This window comes from Haematobia irritans, chromosome 3 (assembly GCF_050003625.1).
Source record: "Haematobia irritans isolate KBUSLIRL chromosome 3, ASM5000362v1, whole genome shotgun sequence".
Lineage (NCBI taxonomy): Eukaryota > Metazoa > Arthropoda > Insecta > Diptera > Muscidae > Haematobia > Haematobia irritans.
In genome coordinates this window covers 171,397,170-171,423,289 of record NC_134399.1, presented here as the reverse complement: position 1 = coordinate 171,423,289, position 26,120 = coordinate 171,397,170, and the positions used below count along the sequence as shown (strand labels likewise).

Here is a 26,120-nt window from a genome sequence, read left to right as displayed (position 1 = left end):
CACCCTTCGACTGTTCCGATCACACATAAAGTGGTGAACTTCGCTCTTATCAATGAGTAATACACAAATTTGTTTCAAGCGAACATTGGGGCTGTTTTCTTTTACTACTGAATACCCAAGCACGGTTGCCTCTCGTGCCAAGAATAATCTACCAACATTTGTAGAAAATTTTACCGAAAATCTACCGAAATTTAAAAAAAAAACTCTTATTTTGAAGTTTTTGATCAAATTTTTTAAAAATTTTATTTCTGTAGAAAATTTTGAAAAAAAAAATTTTTTTTGGAAAATTTAGCTGAATTTTTTTCTTTGTATGGAAAGTTTTGCCAAAAATTTTGTTTTTATAAAAATTTTGTCAAAATTTTATTTTTATGGAAAATATTGCCAAAATTGTATATCTATAGAAGATTTTGCAAAAATTTTATTTTTATGCAAAATTTTGCCAAAATTTTATTTCTATAGAAGAGAAGTTTGCAAAAATTTGTTTTCTATAAGAAATTTTGTCATAATTCTATTTCTATAGAATATTTGGTCAATCTTTTATTTCTATAAACAATTTTGCCAAAATTTAATTTCTATAGAAAATTGTCAAAATTTTATTTTTACGGAATTTTTTTCCAAAACTATATTTTTATCGGAATTTTTGCCAAAATTTTATTTCTATAGCAGATTTTGCCAACATTTTATTTCTATAGAAGACATTGAAAAAAATTTATTTCTATAGCAGTTTGCCAAAATTTGTTTTCTATAGAAAATTTGGCCAACTTTTATTTCTATAACAAATTTTGCCGAAATTTTATTTCTATAGAAAAATTTGTCAAAATTTTATTTTTATGGAAAATTTTGCCAAAATTTTATTTCTACAGAAAATTTTGTCAAAATTTTATTTCTACGGAAAATTTTGCCAATATTTAATTTCGATAAAAAATTTTGTAAAAATTTTATTTTTTTTTTTGAAAATTTTGCACAATCTTTATTTTTATGGAAAATTTTTGACAAAATTTTATTTCTATAGAAGATTTTGCCAAAATTTTATTCTTTAGAAAATTTTATTTTTATAGAAGATTTTGCCAAAATTTGTTTTATATTGGAAATTTGGATCATAATTTTGTTTCTATAGAATATTTGGTCAACCTTTTATTTCAATAAAAAATTTTACCAACATTTAATTTTTTTAGAAAATTTTGTCAAAAAATTAGTTTTTATAAAAATTTTGTCAAAAATTTATTTTTATAAAAATTTTATTTCTACAGAAAATTTTGCCAAAATTAAATTTTTAAGGAAAATTTTGCCAAACTTTGTTTTCTATAGGAAATCTGGTTATAATTTTATTTCTATAGAAAATTTGGTCACATTTTCTATTTCTATTAAAAAATTTGAAGTACTTCTTAATTGAAGTGGAATATTTTGCAATATATACCAAAACATCAAGAATTCTACCAAACAGTAAAAAATCTATCATTTTTCTTCGACTATTCCGATCACTCTCTTATAAATAAGTGAAACAAAAACTTGTTTCAACCGAACATTAGGGCTGTTTTCTTTTGGTACTGAATACCCAAACACGGTTGCCACTCGTGCCAAGAATAAATCTACCGAAATTTAAAAAGAAAAATCTTATTTTGAAGTTTTTGATCAAATTTTTGTAAAAATTTTATTTCTGTAGAAAATTTTGTTAGAACTTTATTTCTACAGAAAATTTTGTAAACATTTTATTTCTATATAAAAATTTTGCCAAAATTTTATTTCTACAGCAAAATTTTGCCAAAATTTTATTTCTATAGAAGATTTTGCCAAAATATTATTTTTATAGAAGTTTTTGCCAAAATTTGTTTTCTATATGAAATTTGGTCATAATTTTATTTCTATAGAATATTTGGTCAACCTTTTATTTCTTAAAAAATGTTGTCAAAACCAGGGATCCGGAGCGGAGCGTGGAGCGGAGCGGAGCAAGCCCTTTTTTTGCCGGAGCGGGAGCGGCATTTCTAAAATCCGGAGCGGAGCGGGAGCGGAGCGGTTTCCAAATGAAAAACCGCTCCGCTCCGAATAAAATATTACTTGAATGAAATGTGTAACTTTGAAATTACACTGTGTAGGTAATTTCAAATTTAGCTAGTACTTAGCGTAGTGTGAGTAAACGTTTAAAATGTACGATATGTATTTTTGTACGTACGTACATTGGGGAAAACACAAAAACGGCAAATGTCAAAATATATATCTAGTATGTGTTGTAAAAGTAACAACAGTACTTTCGATCAATTTCTTTCCGTATTACTACAAAGATGTTTGTAATGAACGTCAAATAAATGCAATTAAACGATCTTATTTATATTTAATTTTTTAGTTTTCTACACTGAAAAAAATATTGTCGTGAAGTCAAAGATTCCATGTCCTTAGAATAAGAATGCAAATTTTGCTTAACATGGAAGACGTATTTCTCTAAAATAAAGTTGTTTTCTTGTCCAAAAGGCAATAAACTTTTGAATGAAGTTGTAATGTCCTTATAATTAAGTGATTTTACTTAAAAATGTGTATCATAACATGAAAGATAAAATTTTTGAGGTAAGGTCAACGTGACTTTAATAATTAAGAAAAATTCTTTAAAATTAATAAAATTGTCTTTAAATTTGTTTCCTTTTTGCATCTTGCCTACACCCTCAAAAAAAAATCGCTTCTCTAACATATGTTCCAAACATATTTTGCAGGAAGCACATATATTATTGGATACCTCCGAAACATTAATATGTTTGTTTTATGTGAGCATATTATATGTTTGGAAGCATTTTGAGTCCAAAAATAGTATATGCTTGGAAGAATTCCCCAAAGAAGATTGTGTTCATTCCCTCACATATTTTTAACTTCCACAAAATTTTTGAGTTTTTCGCATCTTTTTCTGTAATACAAATATGCTGTTTTTTTTTCAAATGTCTATTTTCTTGGTTCCGAATGTCTATTCTCTTTATTCCGAATACTCAATCTACTATTCAAATTAAATAATATTTAGACTTAAGCATACCAAATTTTTGGCCATATTATAAAACAGTTTTCCGAAACAACATACAAGCGGTTTCACAGAAATTGCTCTCATTTCATTCTCTCGCTGTGTTATGTTGATATATTTTTATTTAACCCTCCCGGTTTCCATCTCTATTTCTTTCTCTATACTAACTCTCTCTCTCTGTCGCTCTCTGAATAAACTATCACGACATATATATGCTTACTCGAAATTTGTAAATTTATATATGTTTACATTCACGCATATTATTTTTATGAAACATTCATGCCCCAAACATAATATATTCTAACATATTAACATATGTGTCCCAAACATTTTGCGTTAGTTTAGGAACATTACATGTTTGCACTTAAAACATATTTTTCTAACAGTGTACAAAGCAAAATATCGCTAAAAAATTAGACATGTTTTTCAACACTTTATTTTAAAGACGCTTTTTACTTTAAACATAGTGTTATGACCATTAATCATCGCACAGCCGTACAGATCAATCAATATGGCATCACCATAAAGGGCAACTGTCATTCTTGTTTACCCTTATTTCTTATTCTTGTTCTTGATATACTTACGATCGCATTAAATAAAAAGAAGTCACCTTTTTGTAATTATTATTATAAGATTAATTGCTGTTAGAAAATAAATACAGTTTTAGTATAAAAGCGGCGTGCATTTTTTCAATTATTGTTATTGGAAACCAATTTAACGACACAACAGTTGGCGACGAGAGTGAAACCAAATAAATTAATTTTTATTGTGCAAATTAATTATTTCATTTTTTTTTTTGTAAGGCAGTACGCGCATTACAAAATGGATGCCGCTCAATTTGCAGAGTTTATGAAGGCGCAACAAGCTTTGGTGGCGCAATTAGCCAAATTAACAACTGGTGCATCAACATCTAGTGCAGTACAAAATGGTGGCAGTGCAACAATAAATACAATTTTGGTTCCCAATTTTGATATCTTCGACCCGGCAAAGGAGACATACCGAAATTACATTCAACGGTTTACAAATTACGTAACCATGAAAGGCATTGAGTCGAATAAAGATTATTGTACGAAGCTGCTTTTAAATTCAATTGGAGCAAAATACTTCAATATGGTCACATCGCTGGCGGCACCAAAAATTGCAATGGAACTGCCATACGACGAGTTATTGAAATTGTTGGAGGATCATTTGACACCAAAAAGAAATATCTTGGTGGCACAACATAAATTTTTGTCAAAATACCAGACGGATGGACAGTCAATTTCTGAATATGTTGCAATGCTTCGAACGGACATTGGTGATTGTGAATTTGTTTCAGAGTGCGAGTGCAAAAGTTCAATTGCTGATGTATTTTTACGTGCACAATTTATTCGAGGAATTTCTTGCAATAGTATTCGAGAGCAATTGCTGCAATCAAGTTCATCGAAGTTTGAAGAAATCGTTTTAAAAGCTTTAGCTTTAGAAGCAGCGAAAGCAGATGCAAAAGAACTAACACAATCACAAACAAATAGTTCAAGTGCAACAATTAATAAAATTTCAAACAAAAGGAAAATGCCAAAGCGTCCTAATGTGCAAAAATCGAAGGTCAAAGTTAATTATGAGCAACTTGGTATAGCTGGCTTATGTTTAAGATGTGGCAAAAATAATCATTTTGCAAAAGAATGTCGTTCTAGTGCAAATTTAAAATGCAATTTGTGTTCTAGACACGGGCATGTAGCAAAAGTCTGTATTGCATCTCTTTTGGCGGATAGTCCTAATGCCGGACCTACAAATAACAACAAAAACAAGTCGATTTCAACGAATCAAATTCAGAGTGATGGTTCCGACTACGGAATTTACAAAATAGTCGACGTATACCAAAGCAGCTATGGTAATGTAAATTCTAATCGATACTATGCTAATATATTGATAGAAGGCAAAGTTATAAAATTCGAAGTTGATTCTGGATCTGGATTTTCATTTCTACCCCGAGGAATTTTCAATAAGTTAAATTTGTCAAACAAACTTGGAAGTACGAATATCATATTCCGATCATACACTCAAAATACATTCAAGCCCGAAGGGAAAGTTCGAGTTCATGCTGTTTTCAACAACATTTCAATTTATGATGACCTTTATGTTGTGCCAGATGGCTGTACAGCCCTCATAGGTCGTACTTGGATTCGTCGATTATGCATTAATCTCAACGAATTGGATAAAATCAACAATGAGCCAATTACAAATTCAATAAGCGAATTAAATCATATTGATGATTTAATGTCAGAATTTTCAACAGTTTTTCAACAGAAGATAGGTTGTGTACCAAATTATAAAGTCTCCCTTCGACTTCGAGACAATGCAAAACCTATTTATATCAAAGAGCGCCAAATACCATATGCATTAATAGAACGTGTTAATAAGGAGATCGATGAATTGGAAAATCAAGGCATTATAACCAAAGTAACTAATAGCGATTGGGGGTCACCTTTGGTAGTAATCCCAAAAGCGGATGGAGGGGTACGCCTCTGCGTTGATTATAAAGTCGGAGTCAATATGCGGTTGGTAGATGCACATTACCCCATTCCAAAAGTGGATGAAATTTTTAATGCCCTCAAAGATTCGAGATTTTATTGTCGCCTTGATCTCTACAAAGCATATTTACACGTTCCAGTTGATGATTTGTCATCTGAGATACAAACGATCTCAACGCATCGAGGCACATTTCGAATGAACCGTCTGTCGTTTGGAATCAAGACCGCCCCAGCAGAATTCAATAGAATTATCGATCAAATACTGCGTGAGGTTCCAAAAACAGAAGCATACTTCGATGATATTTTGGTTCATGGCGAAACTGTAACTGAGTGCAAATCTAATCTGAAGGCTTGTTTAGCGCAGCTAAAAAAATACGATCTACACTTAAATCTTTCAAAATGCTCATTTTTTCAAGAACGCATCGAATTCTTGGGCCACATAGTTGAATTCAACAAAGTGCAAAAATCTGATTCTAAAATAAAAGCGATTGTCGAGATGCCACAACCCAAGAATGTAGATGACGTCAGGAGATTTTTAGGTATGGTGACCTACTATTCTCGTTTCATACCTAACGCGTCAACACTTACCGCACCTTTACGGAAATTATTGTGCAAAAATTCAATTTTCAAATTCGATTCAAATTGTAAAAATTCTTTTGAAGCTTTAAAGCAAGAAATAGCCGGTAATCGTGTCCTCATGCCATTCAATCCGGATCATACAGTGCAGCTAGCCTGTGATGCTAGTCCTACAGGCATTTCTGGGGTGCTATCACATTTAATCAACGGCGAAGAAAGGCCTATAGCTTTTGCTTCAAGGTCATTAACGTCGTCAGAACAAAATTATTCTCAGCTGGACCGAGAAGCCTTAGCCATTGTTTATGCTGTTCAATATTTTCATGAATATCTTTACGGTAGAACGTTTAAGCTGGTCACTGATAATAGACCGCTATCACGAATTTTTCATCAAAACTCTAAACTACCGCAAATGACTTCGGCAAGACTTCAAAGGTACGCAGCATTTCTAGCTGGATATAATTATGAAGTTATAGCAAAAAGGAGTGAAGAAAATGCAAACGCTGATTGTCTTTCACGTGCACCAATAAGTACGAAGATAAATTATATAAATTTCATCGATAAAGAAGTGCAGTCTATTTGTAATTCAACTGTGCAACAGATATCATCAACAATTATTAATTTCGATTCACTCGAGAAAGCTACAAAATCAGATCAAAAACTTTCTAAAATTATGTTCGACTTGCAGTCGTCAGGTATGGTCGATACTGAATACACAATAAATTGCGGAATTTTATTCAAGGGGCCGAGAGTGGTTGTTCCAGATTTGTTACAAAAAGCTGTTCTTGAGGAACTTCACCATACCCACTTAGGGATAACAAAGATGAAGCAATTAGCGAGGCGTTACGTCTACTGGACAGCTATTGATAAAGACATCGAAAATTACGTTCGATCTTGTGCAGCATGTGCTTCAGTGCAAAACAGTCCTCCAAGAGTAATTTTACACCACTGGGAGGAACCGCAACAAAACTGGCAACGTATTCATATTGATTACGCTGGACCTTTCCAAGGCCACCAATTTCTAATTGTAGTGGACTCCAAATCGAAGTGGGTGGAAGTTGGAATTTGTTCCAATGCACCATCATCTTCATCAACCATAAACATGTTGAGCAATATATTTGCAAGAAACGGCTTTCCTGACGTTATCGTCTCAGATAACGCTACAATCTTCAAAAGCGAAGAATTCACATCATTTTGTCACAATTGTGGAATTTTCCAGAAATTCATCGCTCCTGGTCATCCTGCGACCAATGGTTTAGCCGAGCGAAATGTGCAGACTTTGAAAAAACGCCTATCGGCTATGGCAGATGATTCATCGTCAATTTCAACTAAGGTGCAAGAAATACTTTTTCGTTACAGAGCTACTCCTCTAAACAACGGTAAATCGCCTGCTGAACAATATCTGGGAAGGCAGATTAAAATAAAGTTGGATGTATTAAAACCTTCAAAAATTACAGCATCTTCAAATCCGGAGTTACCTGTCAGACAGCTACGTGTGGGGGACAGAATACAAGCAAGGTATTACATGGCAAATAAACCTTCATGGAAGCTTGGGACTGTTGTCAAAAAACTTGGTCGTCTTCACTACCTTGTTCGTTTGGACAATGGGTTTATTTTTAAACGCCATATAAATCAACTTAATTTTACCATGGCAAAGAATCAACTTGATGTACAAGAGTCTCAAGAGGCAGAACCAGCAACAAATGATAATCAACATTCGGATAATCAACTTTTGTATCATCCGCATCTTCTTACGAATATTCCCGGCAGTATTTCATCAAGTCACAGTAATGAGCCTGAAACACCGTCAACACCACTACAACAACAACCAAGCACCTCAACAGGGGATTCGGAAGTTGACACTACACCGTCACGGCGTACATCCAGCAGATTAAGGAAACCACCTAGCTACTACAGCGATTATGTTCGACACTAACTGGATGAGTCTTCAATAAGTGGGGGAGAATTGTTATGACCATTAATCATCGCACAGCCGTACAGATCAATCAATATGGCATCACCATAAAGGGCAACTGTCATTCTTGTTTACCCTTATTTCTTATTCTTGTTCTTGATATACTTACGATCGCATTAAATAAAAAGAAGTCACCTTTTTGTAATTATTATTATAAGATTAATTGCTGTTAGAAAATAAATACAGTTTTAGTATAAAAGCGGCGTGCATTTTTTCAATTATTGTTATTGGAAACCAATTTAACGACACAACACATAGCAAAATTTCTACTGGAAGTCGAGTCTTGATATGGAAAATAAAATTGTCGTTAACTCGTTTTTAAATGATTTTGATAACAACTGACGAAAAAATCTAAAAAAATTAAAAATTAACATTTGCTTCCTAGAAGCAAGTACATAGCCCCCAAATTTAAAAGAGAATTACGTCTTTAAAGTATCCTTACTTGTATTCTCCGCTTCTTTGGCTCGGAATTAATACCCAAACTGTTAAAGTAAAGAAAAAATCTTTGGAACCGGACATGCTTTTTTTCATTCACATTTGCTTTACTATTGTACTATATCCTAGCATTCTCTTATTTCTGATATTAGTTCTCGAAAATTTAATTAAAATTTCAATTTTGGTTGAAAAATGTGCGCATATACATTTATTATACAATAAAGGGGAAAAAAGCGAAATTAGGTAACACTAGATCTGAGTAAGAATATTCGTAGGTATACCACGGACTGATGTCGATGGAGGTTGTTGCAAACATAAACATACACACACACATTACAAATATAACAAAACCTCTTCTCTACGTCTGTTGCAAAACAAAAAAAAAACTTTCGGAGAGTAGTTACTTCTACTCTGTGTATAGACTTTCAATTCCAATCAGCGTTGCTGTTTTGGTCCGATCGGACCAAAATTGGTCCAAAAGATTTCTAATTTTTAAATTTGGTCCGATGGTCAGACCAAACAGAATTTGGTCCATTTTGGTCCATTTTCATAAATTTGGTTTCTATCACATATTAAATAGTAGATGGTGCACCGCAAAGAATATTGTCGGGAGGCCAAATATTTCACATGCTTAAAATACGAATACGAATTTTGCTTAGAATAGAAGACGTATTTCTCTGAAAAAAAGTTTTTCCTTGTCTAAAAGTCTCTAAACTTTTCAATGAAGTCTGTTTGTCCTTATAGCTAAGTGATTCGACATAAAAATGTGTATCCTAACATGAATGCAAATTTCGTTTTAATGAAGTCAAAATGGATTTAATATTTCTGAAAAAATCTTCAAAATTAATAAAATATTTCAACACATTGTTTTAAAGTCATTATACCCTAAACCACATAGGTGTTAGGGTATAATAAGTTTGATCTGCCAAAAAATGTGCCTACAAGAAATATTGATTTTAGACCCCATAAAATATATACCGATCGACTCAGAATCACCTCCTGAATCGATCTAGCGCTTGGCGTCCGTCCGTCCATCCGTCCGTCTGTCCATGTATTTGTTGTTCACAGGATTTCGGTCGCAATTATTAACAGATTTTGATGAAATTTGATACAGGGAGTTTTTTTGGGCACAAGGACGAACGTTATTGAATTTGGAAGAAATCGGATCAAATTTAGATATAGCTTCCATATATATGTATTGCCCGATTTCGACGAATGGGGTCACGTTGCACTTTTTTTACTAACCGATCGTCGTCAAATTTAGCACAAAATAATCACCCTTTAAGTCTGAAAATTTCATCGAAATCGATTCAGATTTAGATATAGGTCCCATATATATGTATCGCCCGATTTTGTCAAATTAGGTCATAAAACCCTTATAACCGATCTTACTCAAAGTTGGCGAAATGTAATCTTCTATAGCACTAACTATATGTGCAAAAAATCATCGAAATCGGTTCAGATTTAGCTATAGCTCCCATATATGTACCGCCCGATTTTTCTAAATAAAATAAAACTCAATTGAACAAATAATACAATGTTTGTACTATAATTTTCTCGAAGAGGAGCGGAGCGGAGCGATTTTTTTTTTCTCGGAGCGGAGCGAGGAGCGGAGCGGTTTTTTTTTTCTCCGGAGCGGGAGCGGAGCGGAGCGAAAAAAATGGACCGCTCCGGATCCCTGGTCAAAACTAAATTTCTATAGAAAATTTTGCCAAAATTTTATTTTAATAAAAATTTTGCCAAAAATTTATTTTTATAAAAATTTTATTTCTATAGAAAATTTTGCCAAAATTGTATTTTTATTAAAAATTCCCCAAAATTTTATTTCTATAGAAGATTTTGCCAAAATTTGAAATCTGGTCATAATTTTATTTCTATAGAAAATTTGGTCACAAAATTTTATTTCTATAAAAAAATTTAAGTGGAATATTTTGCAAAATCTACCAAGACATCAAGAATTCTACCAATGTATCAAACAGTAAAAAATCTACAATTTTTGGTAGAACTCTACCAACTGTGGCAACCGTGTACCCAAGCCGTGTGCAATACAGTCATCGGCTGTTTACATCTACCAAATTTGGTTCACATCTACTTAAGTGTGCCGAATCTACCTAAATGTACCGAAATTATTGGTAAAACCTATTAAAGAGTAGAATTGAAATTCTACATAAGTATGTCGATATGGCAAAAAAAAAAAAACAATATTTTACATCTAATCTAGACAAGATATTGCTACAATTGACTCGACATTTTAGGCCGAATTTATTCCAAATCGGTATAGATTTAAAAATACATATTCAGATTTAAATTCATATTTTTGAGACTTCGTTTTGGAACGGTATAATATAGTGAATCCATCCGACTTCTATTTTTTTACTTGTTTTAAATATTTTTAAGGGATTTCGTCGGTAATAATGTGTAGGTATTTCAAATAATGAAGAAAGCATATGGTGTATATTGAAGATGAACGGGTGGGGGTCTTCAAAACTTACTTGGACAGCATTGCCTGATGTTGTGTGTATAACTGTGGCATTGTTTTTATATACAACGGTGCCTTTGGGTATGGCAATATGTGTCTGTGAATTATTACCAGCCGCCGTTTGTATTACAGACGATTGATTTGCAGCTTGTATAACCGATTGAACCTGCAAAAGAACGAATGCGTTATTTGACAAATCAATTCCCAAACAAAACCTTATATATATGAAAATATCTCACTCACGGGCAAACTATGTGGATTAGGTAAATATTGTACAACATTTGAGGTGGTTGTTAAAACAGAATTAGCCGCCAATGCAGCGGCTGCTGCTGCCACTGATATTGATACAGGAATTGATGATTGATTTGGAGGTTGTTGCTGCTGTACACTATTTGAGTTTGTTAGGTTCATGTGTGTAGGTTGTACCGCGGCAGGTTGTTGGGAGGATGTTGTTACTGATAAATTGTGACCAGCGCCACCACCACCACCTCCAGTGGTGCCACCTCCTGATGTATCGTCTATATTATTTGAGGAGTTACCATTCTCCTCAACGATGCTGTCCATTTTTTCAATTTTCAACAGCACCGTAACGTCTTCCGACAACTGCTTCAGTTTGACTAGATTCTTTGGACTTTCCCTTGTCCTCTATTTTTGAAAACCCCCCTGTTTTGAGAACTTTGTTTCTTCGGCTGAGGGGTTGTGCTAGACTCTTCTCTTTGTATATCTAAAGCAGATAATGATCAGTGTCGTCTTCGTGACCTTTTATATATAGAAATGAGAATCCAATGTGTGTTCACCAAATAAATTGGTTATACACACACACACTTTTCCGGTGGTCACTTAGACTGGCTCGAATTTAATTAGACGTGGACGTAATCGGTGGTGATTTTGCCTAGGCTTTTTATACAGCGGTGGTTTTGTTCCTACTGCCGTGGTCCATATAATCACGTAGCTTCTTAGATTATCCAGTTTGAAGTTCTAGTAAATTAAACTGTAATGGGAAAAAGAAAAAAAAAACGATTAGGTTGAGGTATCACTAAATTGTTGATGTTTTGATTTTTAATCTCAACAGAAAGTTGTTTACAATTAATCTGTTGCACATTTAAACTATGAATACCACAAACCATAGATTGTCACGACGTCCACTATTATTGTACTCTTATCCATTCACTATAGCTTGGAATGATACAACTTTTTCTTTAACACTTGACATGAAAAAAAAAAAACAAATAAGTAAATACAATTCCCCACAAGCAACGATTAATTGTATTCGTCGTCGTCACAATAGCTTATACGACGGACTGGCTGGCTAGATTGCGGTCTGGCGTTATGAGTCATCAAACCTCTCCTCTACTCAATCCAGTACATTCAATACGCCAACAACAATAACAACATCAACATCAGAGCAAACAACGTCAACAATGAAGGTGCCATTATAATATAAGTCAAATACGAGTAACCCTATTTAGACCCTCCATTTGGGGGTATACAATTTTTGTTCGTCAAAAGACATCAAGATATAACCATAAGATCCCATAAAGTATGTACATACATATCTGTGAATTATTCAGTCGATATTTTGCCACTCGAGACAAAAATATTCTACAAAATGTTTGAGAAATTCTACCTACAAACTATCAAACTATCTATAGAAAATTTTGTGAAAGTGTTATTTCTGTAGAAAATTTTGTCAAAATTGTCAAAATTGTATTTCTATAGAAAATTTTGTCTAAATTTTATCTCTATAGAAAATTTTGTCAAAATTTTATTTCTATAGAAAATTTTGTCAAAATTTTATTTCTAAGAAAATTTTGTCAAAATTTTATTTCTGTAAAAAATATAAAAAATTGTATTTCTATAGAAAATTTTGTCAAAATTTTATTTCTGTAGAAAATTTTGTCAAAATTTTATTTCTACAAAAAAATTTATGAAAATTTTATTTCTATAGAAAATTTCGTCAGAATTTTATTTCTACTAACTGGTACTGTCAATCGCCATGGTGGTGGTCCAAAACAAGCTGAGTGAAGGTTCAACGAAATCCACTCCCAACATTATCGTTTTTACTTAACCGATTGCACCTAGAAGAATAATATTCATATCTTTTTGGAATTTAAATTAATAAAAATTATTTTCACAAAAAAAAAAATATAATGCTTGCAGTGGTAACACTTCATATTAGCTACCTTTCAGGTTGTGAAATTTAGCATACAAAAATTAACGTAGTTTTTATGTGCCTCTGTTCACAACATGGAACATCATCCACCATTCTCTTATTTATGAATGCGGCTACAAGAAATCATTAAGTTGACGTAGTTTTTTTTTTTTTTTTGAATCTTTTTAACCATATGATGAATACAGTCGTCATCTTTGTCTTCGTCATCAGCACTTCATGTCTACACTACAGATGGATGGGACGTTTTTGCAGCTACAAGCAAGTTTTTGAATGAAGGTATTGTGTGATACTATTGCAATGTGTATGAAAAAAATTTACGTTTTCATGCGAAATTATTTATAATGGATTGTATTCGCTTTGCTTATAAAAGGTGTGCCTCTTACATATATGTATATGTATCCAATAAAGAATCTTGGTGTAGTTGTCCAAGAGTGACGCATGAAATGGATGCCACTCAAAATTAAAGTATGAAACAAATCTTGATCGTGTCGGGTGATTATAAACAGAATTTTAAAGGGTGATTTGTTAAGAGCTTGATAACTTTTTTTTAAAAAAAAACGCATAAAATTTGCAAAATCTCATCGGTTCTTTATTTGAAACGTTAGATTGGTCCATGACATTTACTTTTTGAAGATAATTTCATTTAAATGTTGACCGCGGCTGCGTCTTAGGTGGTCCATTCGGAAAGTCCAATTTTGGGCAACTTTTTCGAGCATTTCGGCCGGAATAGCCCGAATTTCTTCGGAAATGTTGTCTTCCAAAGCTGGAATAGTTGCTGGCTTATTTCTGTAGACTTTAGAATTGACGTAGCCCCACAAAAAATAGTCTAAAGGCGTCAAATCGCATGATCTTGGTGGCCAACTTACCGGTCCATTTCTTGAGATGAATTGTTCTCCGAAGTTTTCCCTCAAAATGGCCATAGAATCGCGAGCTGTGTGGCATGTAGCGCCATCTTGTTGAAACCACATGTCAACCAAGTTCAGTTCTTCCATTTTTGGCAACAAAAAGTTTGTTAGCATCGAACGATAGCGATCGCCATTCACCGTAACGTTGCGTCCAACAGCATCTTTGAAAAAATACGGTCCAATGATTCCACCAGCGTACAAACCACACCAAACAGTGCATTTTTCGGGATGCATGGGCAGTTCTTGAACGGCTTCTGGTTGCTCTTCACTCCAAATGCGGCAATTTTGCTTATTTACGTAGCCATTCAACCAGAAATGAGCCTCATCGCTGAACAAAATTTGTCATAAAAAAGCGGATTTTCTGCCAACTTTTCTAGGGCCCATTCACTGAAAATTCGACGTTGTGGCAGATCGTAAGTCTATTCATGATGAAATGTCAAAGCATACTGAGCATCTTTCTCTTTGACACCATGTCTGAAATCCCACGTGATCTGTCAAATACTAATGCATGAAAATCCTAACCTCAAAAGAATCACCCTTTATTTATCCTGTAATAGATTATACATGTGTTGATTCTAATACCAATTAAAATTTTTGATGTTATCGGGTAAATACTACAAATAGGGTTCTTCACATTTCATAAATTTTTCCAAGTGGACTTGCGTATCGCCTGAAAATATGCAAAGACAATTTTGAGTAAACCTGATCATTACTAACATATGAAAAGGAATGTTTTTATATAAACTGGAGATGAAATGGTGGTCAAGTTAATTTAGATTTAATTAAAACATTTTGAGCACCGATCCCCGGATTTGGCCTGTAGGAGGATCTACTGACAACGAAGAAATTTGTCCATACCGGTCCATTATTGTATATAGCCGCCATATAAACCCATCCCCTGATTTGACTTGCGGATCCTCGAAGAGTAGCAAATTTTATTCGATCCGTGGTATTAGTATATGGCATCTAATCACCATGCAAAAATTGGTCCATATAGGTCCATAATTATATATATCCCCCATATAAACTGTTCCCCAAATTTTACTTCTTGAACCTCCTGGAAAAGCAAATTTCATTCGAAATCGTTGAAATTTGGTAGGTGATGCCAGTACATGGTTTCTACTAATCATGAACAATTTGGTCCATATCGTTTCATATTTATATAGCGATCATGTAAACCGACCCCCAGATTTGACTTCTGACGCCTCATGGGGGACAAATCTCTTCCGATTGGTTCACACCAGTCTATAAACTGATCAAGAACTAAGCTGGCTTATATAGGTATTTAATCTGACTCCACATGGACTAAATTACAATTTAGAAGATGATGTCAACAAGTTTTGGGATACCTTGCCATCAACAATTGTTACCACAACTCAGGTAACTCGATAGTGGATGACAGTCTTAAGTTGAATTTTATTATATGCAATCCATGGAAGAGGGTACATAAGATAGGGATTCCTGGACGATCTTCCGGGTGTACATACTTTACTCTCTCATGCCCAATGTTGCCTATAGGCAATATTGTGCTTATATGCCTAGCAAAAAAAATTGGAAGTTCTTTTAAAGGCACAACATTAAAAGTACTTCCAAAAATGTTCTCCCAAAGATGTTCTTTGTTTTAACTGCACAGGAAGTTCATTTGAGTAAATTTTTTATAACTCGCGGTTTTCATACTTTTAATGGGAAATTTCATTTTTTTATTCCAATTTTCTCGAAAAAATGCTGAATCCAGTCTAGAAAATTTGCGAATTTTTTAAAATATTAGAGGTCAAACGTTTCAGCCATTAAAAATCATAAAAAATTATAAAAATTATTTATTTGGCAAAATATTACAATTTTTTTTTAATTCACATCCAAAACACTGAATTTGAATCAAACCTTAAGAAGTGATGCAAACTCAGTGCAACCGCTGTTGAAATGGTCGACATCCGTCCTATGACAAGGCCATCCCAGCAAAAAAAGCATCGCCAAAAAAGTAATGAAAATGTTCTTTTTGGATCCGGAAGTGGTGCATAATTGACGCAGAAGCGATGAATTTAACATGGGCTTGTCATAGGACGGAAGTCTTCCATTTCAACAGCCGTTGCACTAAATTTGCATCACTTCTTTAGGTGTGATCCGAATTCACTGTTTTTGATGTAAATTACAAAATTCTGTGATATTTTGTTAAATAAGTAATTTTTATAATTTTTTATAATTTTTAATGGATCCTAACGCTTGTATGAAACGTTTGACCACAAATATTTTCAAAAATTCACAATTTTTTCAGATTGGATTTAGATTTTTTTCAACAAAATTTAAATGGTTTGTACCATTTTATGAATTCTTACTCTGTTTTTAACCTATTTAAAACAAAAAAAGTTAAATTTGCCCATTAAAAATATGAAAATAGCATGTTATACAAAATTGAATGAAAAGAACTTCCTGGCAGTTAAAATAAAGAACATCATTGGGAGTGCATCCTCTGGAATTGCTTTTAAAGTTGTGCCTTCGGAAGAACTTACAATTTTTTTTTTGCTGGGATGTTAAATGTATTGCTTCTGCGCCAATTTTGCGCCACTTCCGGATCCAAAAAGAATATTTTCACTACTTTTTTGGCGACACTTTTTTTACTGAGTGCTTACGTTCGACATGCGATTTTTTGGATTAGTGGCGAACAAGGATACCAGGGACTTTTTTTCATTTCATGAGTCAAGAATAACATATCTAGCGCATAAAAATTTCTAGATCCGTGCATTTTAATTCGGGCATGAGAGGGTTAATTTAATTTGAATGAATTTTCCTTGTAAAAACTTAAGGTGTTCAAATTTCCAATAATGGGAAGGTTCAGTTCGCTTTACTTCGACACCCTGTCATCGACTTCTTGATTAATTGACATTATTCGTACTGTTTAAGCTTATGTGTATCGAGAGATGAAGTCTGGAGAGATTGAATTCACTCTTACCAACCTCTGGAGTGATAGTGGACTGTATAGGGAATAGGCCTCTGGGATTTACTTCCCACCAACAGGGACTATAACAAAAGGGAGAGGAGATCAACCATGGAATGTATTGCCAAACATAATATCTCAGGGAAGAGTTATTATGGGCAAGTGAACCAAAAAGACAAAAAAGGAATATTAGGGTTAGATTCGTACAGGTTTATTGAGTCTGTTCTATGCTCACCGTTGAAGTATAAAAAGCAAGTGGCCAAATTCTAATTCAATGACTTGCCACGAAATATCTTAGTACTAAATTCGTAATTCACAATAGTATCTTAATGTTATTTCAATTATTCAAATGGTATCGTAAAACTACAACATTTCCACATATGAGTAATGGCTGATAAGTCTAAACTCATAAGTTTGGACACGTACATTACACTTCTTTTTTTGTATTTACAATTCGGATGCCAAATCTCGGTTATTTAAGGTCAATTTAGACAAACCAGTCCATTGTGATACCACAAGGGTGAACTTCCCCCTTATCATTGAGAGCTGCCAGATTATATATTTATCTTATCGACAAAGAACATCGATTGGACGTAATATTCTTCAATACCGGCTCTAATTAGTTGCATATCAATTGCATTCTGATTTCAATAACTCCCAAAAAAATACTTTAATTATGATCTTTTCTCACACCTATAGCAGTACCTTAACAAAGTACTGCTATAGAGCTCTGGAACATAACTTAAATCCAAAAAAACATGTTGCCACTTTAAATTCGTATAAATCCCCTATTATCCATAAAAATGGAAATGTGACACAAATTTTGTGTTGTCGGCATTTGTACTATACTGCACACATACTTTACTCTACCACTGGATGTTATTTTTATGACATGACGTCATGACATCGTTGCTTATATTGCGATATCACGATGATGATGATAATGATGATGTCGATGTAGGGAGTTCTTTTGTATGGTCGTATGGGGTGAAGTACGCTCATCGACGACGTTGTTTTGATGGTGTATGTAAGATATTCCATCTTTTATCTGGAAGTTTTTTTGTACATATCACCTTAAATATGTATGAGTGTTTGTGTTTGTTTGTTTTCTTTCGCATTTCTTCTTTATTGCTTTGTTACGTTTTACTAAGATATATAAAGGCCCCAGTAGGAAATACAATTATTTGGATATCATAGAATTGATGTAGAATAGAAGAAAACATGTGAAAGTTCTAAAAAAGTTGCCACTAAATAAATTAAATTTTTCATTATAAATAAAAAATCTACTAAAAATTTTTAATTTTGTAATTGAAAATGATCACCCTTATTCCTGAAATCGCCCTCGCTCCCGCCGTCGCTTTTTGTCGTCTGTCGCTTTTAAGTCGTCTCGTCATTCATTTGGTATTCCTGCGAAGTGGCGACGGCGATGATTACTTTTTGTACCAATTACAATACTCGGTAATAAAAGGCCGATATCACTAGAAAACAATCAGCTGATGTGCAAAAAAAGAATTTTAATTTTTTCGGTTTAAAATATTTTTATTTCTGACGCAATTCTAAGTCGGAAAATCAAGAAAAGATATTTAATTTGACGCGGAAAAAATGTGGATATATATTCGAGGACAGTTAAAGCATCCAAAACTACAAAAATGGCGACGACGCTGATATCAATGGCACAAGGATCATCGTGAAAGAAAACAATCAGCTGATGTGCAAAACTTAATTTCAATTATTTGTGTTTAAAATGCTGTTTGTTTGTAATCCAATGTTGACTCGGGAAATGATTTTGATATCTATATTAGGACAATAACAATATCCAGCATATACAATTGGAACGACGTTGTATATGCCGTTCGACACAATTGTTACCTAAGTTTGGTGCTAAATAAAATACATTGGCCTTGAAGGATTTCTATTAAAAATAAATGGAATTGAAAATCAATACGTTTACTTTAATTGTACAGTGTTCTTTTCTATGATTTGAATGTGACGACCACAGGTTAGGTTAGGTTGTAGAGGGTGACATCAATGTCTTGTATTGATGCCCACTTAGACCAGTATAGGTCCATTGTGATCCCTCGATGTGATTTTTCAATCTTTCTTCTTCCGAGGCGGCCGCTTTGTCCCAGAAACTTCCATCTGCTCGTTCTCTTCAAAAGAAATCTCAGAATGACCAACCAGAGGCCCTGAAAATCAATACGTTTACTTTAATTGTACAGTGTTCTTTTCTATGATTTGAATGTGACGACCATAACTGCTATATATACTGATTTTTTTTCCATTTTATTGTAATTGTTCAAGATTAGTCACTTTACCTGTTACCAATATCCATTTATTTTTCAATTGTTCGATTAATAAAGTCTAAAAAAAAAGCGACGATGTTGGCGATAAAAAGCGACACCAGGAATACCGATTTTCTTCGATAGCAGTATATGTCGACGAACGGAATACCAATTAGTGGCGACTGAAGAAAAGCGACGGCGAGGGCGACTTCAGGAATAAGGGTGAATGTTTATAATCGGCAGAGCAGTGACATATCTGAATCATGTTTTTCAGTTGAGCAACAATTCGAACATTTTATGCCGGCCTAGATACAATAAGGAGCCACCATGGTGCAATGGTTACCATGCCCGTCTAACATATACGGGGTCGTGGGTTCGAACACAGTTCCGACCAAATACCAAAAAGTTTTCAACGGTGGATTATCCGATCTCAGTAATTCTGGTGACATTACTGTGTATTTAAAAGCTTATCTAAGTGGTTTCACTGCAATGCCGTTCGGACTCGGCTATAAAAATAAACTATGGATTGTCCGATCTCAGTAATGCTGGTGACATTACTGAGTGTTTAAAACAGTACTATAAACAGTAGGTCCCTTGTCATTGAGCTTAACATAGAATCGGGCAGCACTCAGTGATAAGAGACAAGTTCACCAATGTGGTATCACAATGGACTGAATAGTTCATTGTGATACCTAACCTAACCTAGATACAAAAATAATAAATAGTATTTTTTCAGATTTATATGAATATTTTTGATTAACTGGCGAGTAAATTACGAGTTGAGATAAACCAAGTTTCAAGCTTCCTCTAAAAGACACAGTCCAATGTGGACTAACCCAACGAAATCAATATAATACAGGAAATTCGGTGTCTACTAGTATAAGGATTTTTTTGAATTCTAAATATACACGTTATTACCTATTATTTGGATACCATATTCATTATATTTGGGTAGATTTTGTGTAGTTAGAATTATCGTGTTAAAATAAGCATTTTTCACGTATAGTATTCTTTAATAATTTAAAATAAAACAATTATATTTTAAATAAATAAATATTCGAAACTTTAGACGCCTCTGAATAACTAATGTGCAACAAATCTGCTGATGCTTAACAAATGACGTTCTATTACCAGCCCATGTAAATTGCTTGCTATCGTCTTTTGTACCACTTTGGGATCGAAAAAGAAAAATGTGGCTTTTTACCCTCTTAACTAGGTTATTTTATTATTATGTTACCTCTCCTTTTTCAAATATTTTTATACCCTTCACCACTACTGTGGTACAGGGTATAATAAGTTTGTGCATTTGTATGTAACGCCAAGAAGGAAAAGTCTGAGACCCATCGTTTAGTATACCGATCGTCTTAGAATTAAATTCTGAGTCGATTTAGCGATGTCCGTCTGTCTGTCTGTCTGTTGATGTATTTTTGTGTGCAAAGTACAGCTCGCAGTTTTAGTCCGATTGTCCTAAAATTTGGTATAGGGTCCTGTTTCGGCTCAAAGACGATCCCTATTGATTTTGGAAAAAATCGGTTCAGATTTAGATATAGCTGCCATATATATTTTTCACCGATCTGGTCATAATTGGCGTGAATATCAACCGATCTTCCTCAAATTCCGTACATCCGAATATTTTATGAGTCTCGAAAAACTTGCAAAATATCAGCCAAATCGGTTCAGATTTAGATATAGCTCCCATATATAGCTTTCCCCCGATTTACACTCATTTGCCCACAGAGGCCAATTTTTTGCTCCGATTTAGTTGAAATTTTGCACAGGGAGTAGAAATAGCATTATAGCTATGCGTGTCAAATTTGGTTGAAATCGGTTCAGATTTAGATATAGCTCCCATATATAGCTTTCGCCCGATTTACACTCAAATGACCACAGAGGCCAATTTTTTGCTCCGATTTAGTTGAAATTTTGCACAGGGAGTATAATTAGCATTGTAGCTATGCGTGCCACATTTGATTGAAATCGGTTCAGATTTAGATATAGCTCCCATATATAGCTTTCGCCCGATTTACACTCATATGACCACAGAGGCCAATTTTCAACTCCAATTTAGTTGAAATTTTGCACAGGGAGTAGAATTAGCATTGTAGCTATACGTGACAAATTTGGTTGAAATCGGTTCAGATTTAGATATATCTCCCATATATAGCTTTCGCCCGATTTACACTCATATGACCACAGAGGCCAATTTTTAACTCCGATTTAGTTGAAATTTTGCACAGGGAGTAGAATTAGCATTGTAGCTATGCGTGCCAAATTTGGTTGAAATCGGTTCAGATTTTGATATAGCTCCCATATAAAGGGTGATTCTTTTGAGGTTAGGATTTTCATGCATTAGTATTTGACAGATCACGTGGGATTTCAGACATGGTGTCAAAGAGAAAGATGCTCAGTATGCTTTGACATTTCATCATGAATAGACTTACTAACGAGCAACGCTTGCAAATCATTGAATTTTATTACCAAAATCAGTGGCAGAAAATCCGCTTTTTTATCGACAAATTTTGTTCAGCGATGAGGCTCATTTCTGGTTGAATGGCTACGTAAATAAGCAAAATTGCCGCATTTGGAGTGAAGAGCAATCAGAAGCCGTTCAAGAACTGCCCATGCATCCCGAAAAATGCACTGTTTGGTGTGGTTTGTACGCTGGTGGAATCATTGGACCGTATTTTTTCAAAGATGCTGTTGGACGCAACGTTACGGTGAATGGCGATCGCTATCGTTCGATGCTAACAAACTTTTTGTTGCCAAAAATGGAAGAACTGAACTTGGTTGACATGTGGTTTCAACAAGATGGCGCTACATGCCACACAGCTCGCGATTCTATGGCCATTTTGAGGGAAAACTTCGGAGAACAATTCATCTCAAGAAATGGACCGGTAAGTTGGCCACCAAGATCATGCGATTTGACGCCTTTAGACTATTTTTTGTGGGGCTACGTCAAGTCTAAAGTCTACAGAAATAAGCCAGCAACTATTCCAGCTTTGGAAGACAACATTTCCGAAGAAATTCGGGCTATTCCGGCCGAAATGCTCGAAAAAGTTGCCCAAAATTGGACTTTCCGAATGGACCACCTAAGACGCAGCCGCGGTCAACATTTAAATGAAATTATCTTCAAAAAGTAAATGTCATGGACCAATCTAACGTTTCAAATAAAGAACCGATGAGATTTTGCAAATTTTATGCGTTTTTTTTTAAAAAAAAAGTTATCAAGCTCTTAACAAATCACCCTTTATATGTTTTTCTGATTTCGACAAAAATGGTCAAAATACCAACATTTTGCTTGTTAAATCGCCACTGCTTAGTCGAAAAGTTGTAAAAATGACTCTAATTTTCCTAAACTTCTAATACATATATATCGAGCGATAAATCATAAATAACCGTTTGCGAAGTTTCCTTAATATTGCTTCAGATTTAAATGTTTCCCATATTTTTTGTACTAACATTGTGTTCCACCCTAGTACATTAGCCGTCACAAATTTTGAGCCTATAGATTTTGTAGAAGTCTATCAAATTCTGTCCAGATCGAGTGGTATTTAAATGTATGTATTTGGTACAAACCTTTATATATAGCCCCCAACACGTTTGACGAATGTGATATGGTATCGAAAATTTAGATCTACTAAGTGGTGCAGGGTATAATATAGTCGGCCCCGCCCGACTTTAGACTTTCCTTATTTGTTTATTGTTATTTTAGTTGCATATGCAAATAACTTATGTACATATATATTTTCATTTTGTTTTAATTCGTTAAACGCCAATCGTCAGTGATGTGTTCGTACATTTAGTCGTACTATGTTCTTATTGGGTTTTGCATGCAACATATTTGCATTGTAGAATATGCTTTGATTATATGAGAAGTTAGGGGGCCATTCTTGAGGAGCAATTATATACACATGCACGCACACAAACAGAAACGATATAAAAGAGAATTATGCTTAAAAGGCTTATCCAATGAAAAAGTAAGGTAAGTAGAAGTGACGTAATGAGATCATATAAATTCCACAAAGTTCACATAAATTCAAAATGAGATGACAATGGAATGGAATTTATTGATTTATAAGTTTAAATATTCGATTCTACTGTTCTCAAATTTTTTTTTTCTCTTTTTTGTTGCCGAGGGGTGGTAATAGGGCATGTAAATTAAACTGTTGCCAAAGATATATTTCACATACACACAAGGAAACTTCGTATGAACACCAAGAGTAAATGAAGCTGCAAAAAAGTATGAGCTTTTGCAAAGAGTTATGGTTATATAGATAATGTTTCTTTCCATTGTTTATTACGAATTTACTTTTTATAAATATTTTTAAAATTTTCACTTTATTGGTTTCCAATACGTCACTTAGTGCGATTTGCATTACTTAGTAGCTACACAACTCTTCTTTTATCTACAATACATACAAGTTTTTTGCAATTTGGGTACAAACAATTGCCGTTATTTACATTCATAGCTTTTATATCGCTTACATTCTTTTCTTTAATCTTAATATTTTCATTCATTTAAACATAAGCACTCACATTCATAGAACATATTTGTTTTTAACAAGAAAATCAAATAATTTGTTTAACTGCCGCTATGTTTTTCTTTCAACTATTTGGGAAGAAAATTTAACACCAATTTCTGATGACATCACTACGTCATTTGTTGTTGTGCATGGCTTTGACTTTCATTGAGAGAAGAGAACAATTAACTGACAGTAGAAACGAAGAGAGAACAGAGTTGCCAATTCATCCAACTACATAGGAGACTTTTGTGTGGGTTCGTGAAACGTTCTGGCAGGTATCAAAATATATTCAATTAGTGTCCCACAGCTTTAAAGGGACACTGCCAATATATAGGGTTTATTTCCGATTCGTTGGCCAACTTCTTTACATTTGTTTAAATTTGATATTTTTTTGCTTACCAAATGAAAACATTTTGGCGCTTTTATTTAGTTGAAAATATTCAATGCGTTGTCAACATTGTTTATTGTTTTGTTTCAAATACCCTAAAACGTCATGTGTTAGAAGAGTGCAGCTATAGAAATATTTGAAATCCGGGATGCCAACCAGTTGATTGTTAATTTGGCACTGTGGTATAAATGAAACTCAAGTAAAAGCAGAAAATGCGCAGAATTATATTTTTGTGTCGGTTGAAAATAAATTGATTTTTGTCAACAAATTCCAAAGTAGATTTTTCAATTAAAATAGAACCTTTGGAATTTTACAATTTTGGGATTATTCGTTTGGCTTGAGGTCATGGACTAATGAAAAAGACTGGTGTTGTTGTTTTTCATTACTTTTTTATTGAGATGTTCTGTTCTCGGATATTTCGTTACTCCATCGGTGATCATCTTCAGCGAGATATAAATATATAAATTGTAATAATTTAAATATTTAACAGTATTAACTTTTACAATGTTTAGCAACAAAAATATAACATTAATTGTATTTACATTTAAAAGAGAAATATAAAAGTCGTGACGTCAAGAGTCGATTTCTGAATAATCGTTAAAATCAAAATACGATTTTTCGAAAAACATCGTTAGGGCTGTTTTCTTTTTGCACTGGATGTAACATTTGTATGGGCTATCCAGAACATCGTTGCACTGGTGTTCTATCCAGAACATCTCATCAGTGCAAGCCGCGCCGATGTTGCCAGATTGTATTTGGATAAAGTGACGCTTCTTCGATTCACAATAGCAATTTATTGTGACTATTTTATTGAAAAACATGAAATTCAAAGTGATACAGTGTCATAAATAATAGCAGCAGTAAATATTTATTACTAATTGGAGATTTCATACATTAAAAATGCAAGTTTTCACTTCTTTTCTGTGATTGTTTTTAAACAGCAGATGACAGTGTTGCATATTTTTGGAGATGTCCTGGATAACGAGTACTCTGTTTTCTTTTAGTCCTTAACGGCTTAGCATATCCAGTGCTAAAAGAAAACAGCCCTGTTGTTGTTTGTCAAAAAAATCAATGATAATTTTTTGTAATTTTCAAAATCCACTTTTGAATATTGTGAAAAATCAGTATCGGTTTCACTGATTTTTTCTATGGTAAAAATGGAAAACGTTGTATTTGAACTGAAAGCGAAATATGATGTAGCTCTTTTTATTCCGAAAATGCTCCATAAATCACCGAAGTTGCGACGTTGAGAGTCGACTTTGCAATAATCGTAAAATTCTTAAAAAATCAAATTTTCAAAATTAGGGAAAATCGGAAAGTCGAAGTTTGAAAAGATCTATTAGTTGAATTAATTTAAAAAAAATAGAAAAATGAAATTTTCCAAATTTTGACAATTTAAAAAGTCGAGTTTTTAATTTTCATTACAATTTCTAGTTATAACTAAAAAAAAATTATCTTTAATTATAAAGAATACATTTCAAAATTAGGGAAAGTCGATGTTTGAAAAGATCAATTAGTTGATAGTCGAGTTTTTTAAATTTTGGAAAATCGAAAAGTGAAAATTTCAAAATTTTGAAAATTCTGAAAGTCGAGTTTTAAATTCTCATTACAATTCCTAGGAGTTAACTCCTTAAAAAATGTTTTTATTATCTTTAATTATAAAGAATACATAAATATGGACCCCGACACATTTTTTGAATTTACTATACGTCTATTTTGAGACAATTAAGCATACCCAATAAGGATCTTTAAAATCTTTATAAATAAGATTTCAGGAATATTTGCTTTTAAATGTGCACATTTTTTAAATCTCAATTTGTTTAAAACATGCAAGCAATTATTGCGACTAAATTCGAACTAAATACCCTACTTGTAGGATTTATTCTTTCTCCTAGAAATTATTCTAATGAATTAGGCGGTTTTCTAAATCTCTAAAAATACAACTAA

The 26,120-nt window shown here is 33.4% G+C and overlaps 1 protein-coding gene across 9 annotated transcripts in view; it reads right to left on the bottom strand.

Moving 5' to 3' along the window:
• Positions 1-26,120, bottom strand: part of CrebB (Cyclic-AMP response element binding protein B) — a 53,169-nt gene that overhangs the window by 14,963 nt on the left and 12,086 nt on the right. For 4 of the 9 annotated variants that reach the window (XM_075303227.1, XM_075303226.1, XM_075303224.1 and 1 more), the window contains exons 2-3: positions 11,214-11,961; positions 10,984-11,136 (exon numbers count right to left, since the gene is read on the bottom strand). In XM_075303227.1, coding sequence (XP_075159342.1) covers positions 10,984-11,136; positions 11,214-11,534 — 474 coding nt within the window. In that variant the 5' untranslated portion in view covers positions 11,535-11,961. Of the gene's footprint in view, positions 1-10,983; positions 11,137-11,213; positions 11,962-22,838; positions 22,858-23,747; positions 23,940-26,120 lie in introns of those variants that run through there. The other 5 variants (XM_075303223.1, XM_075303231.1, XM_075303230.1 and 2 more) reach the window with 3 other exon arrangements.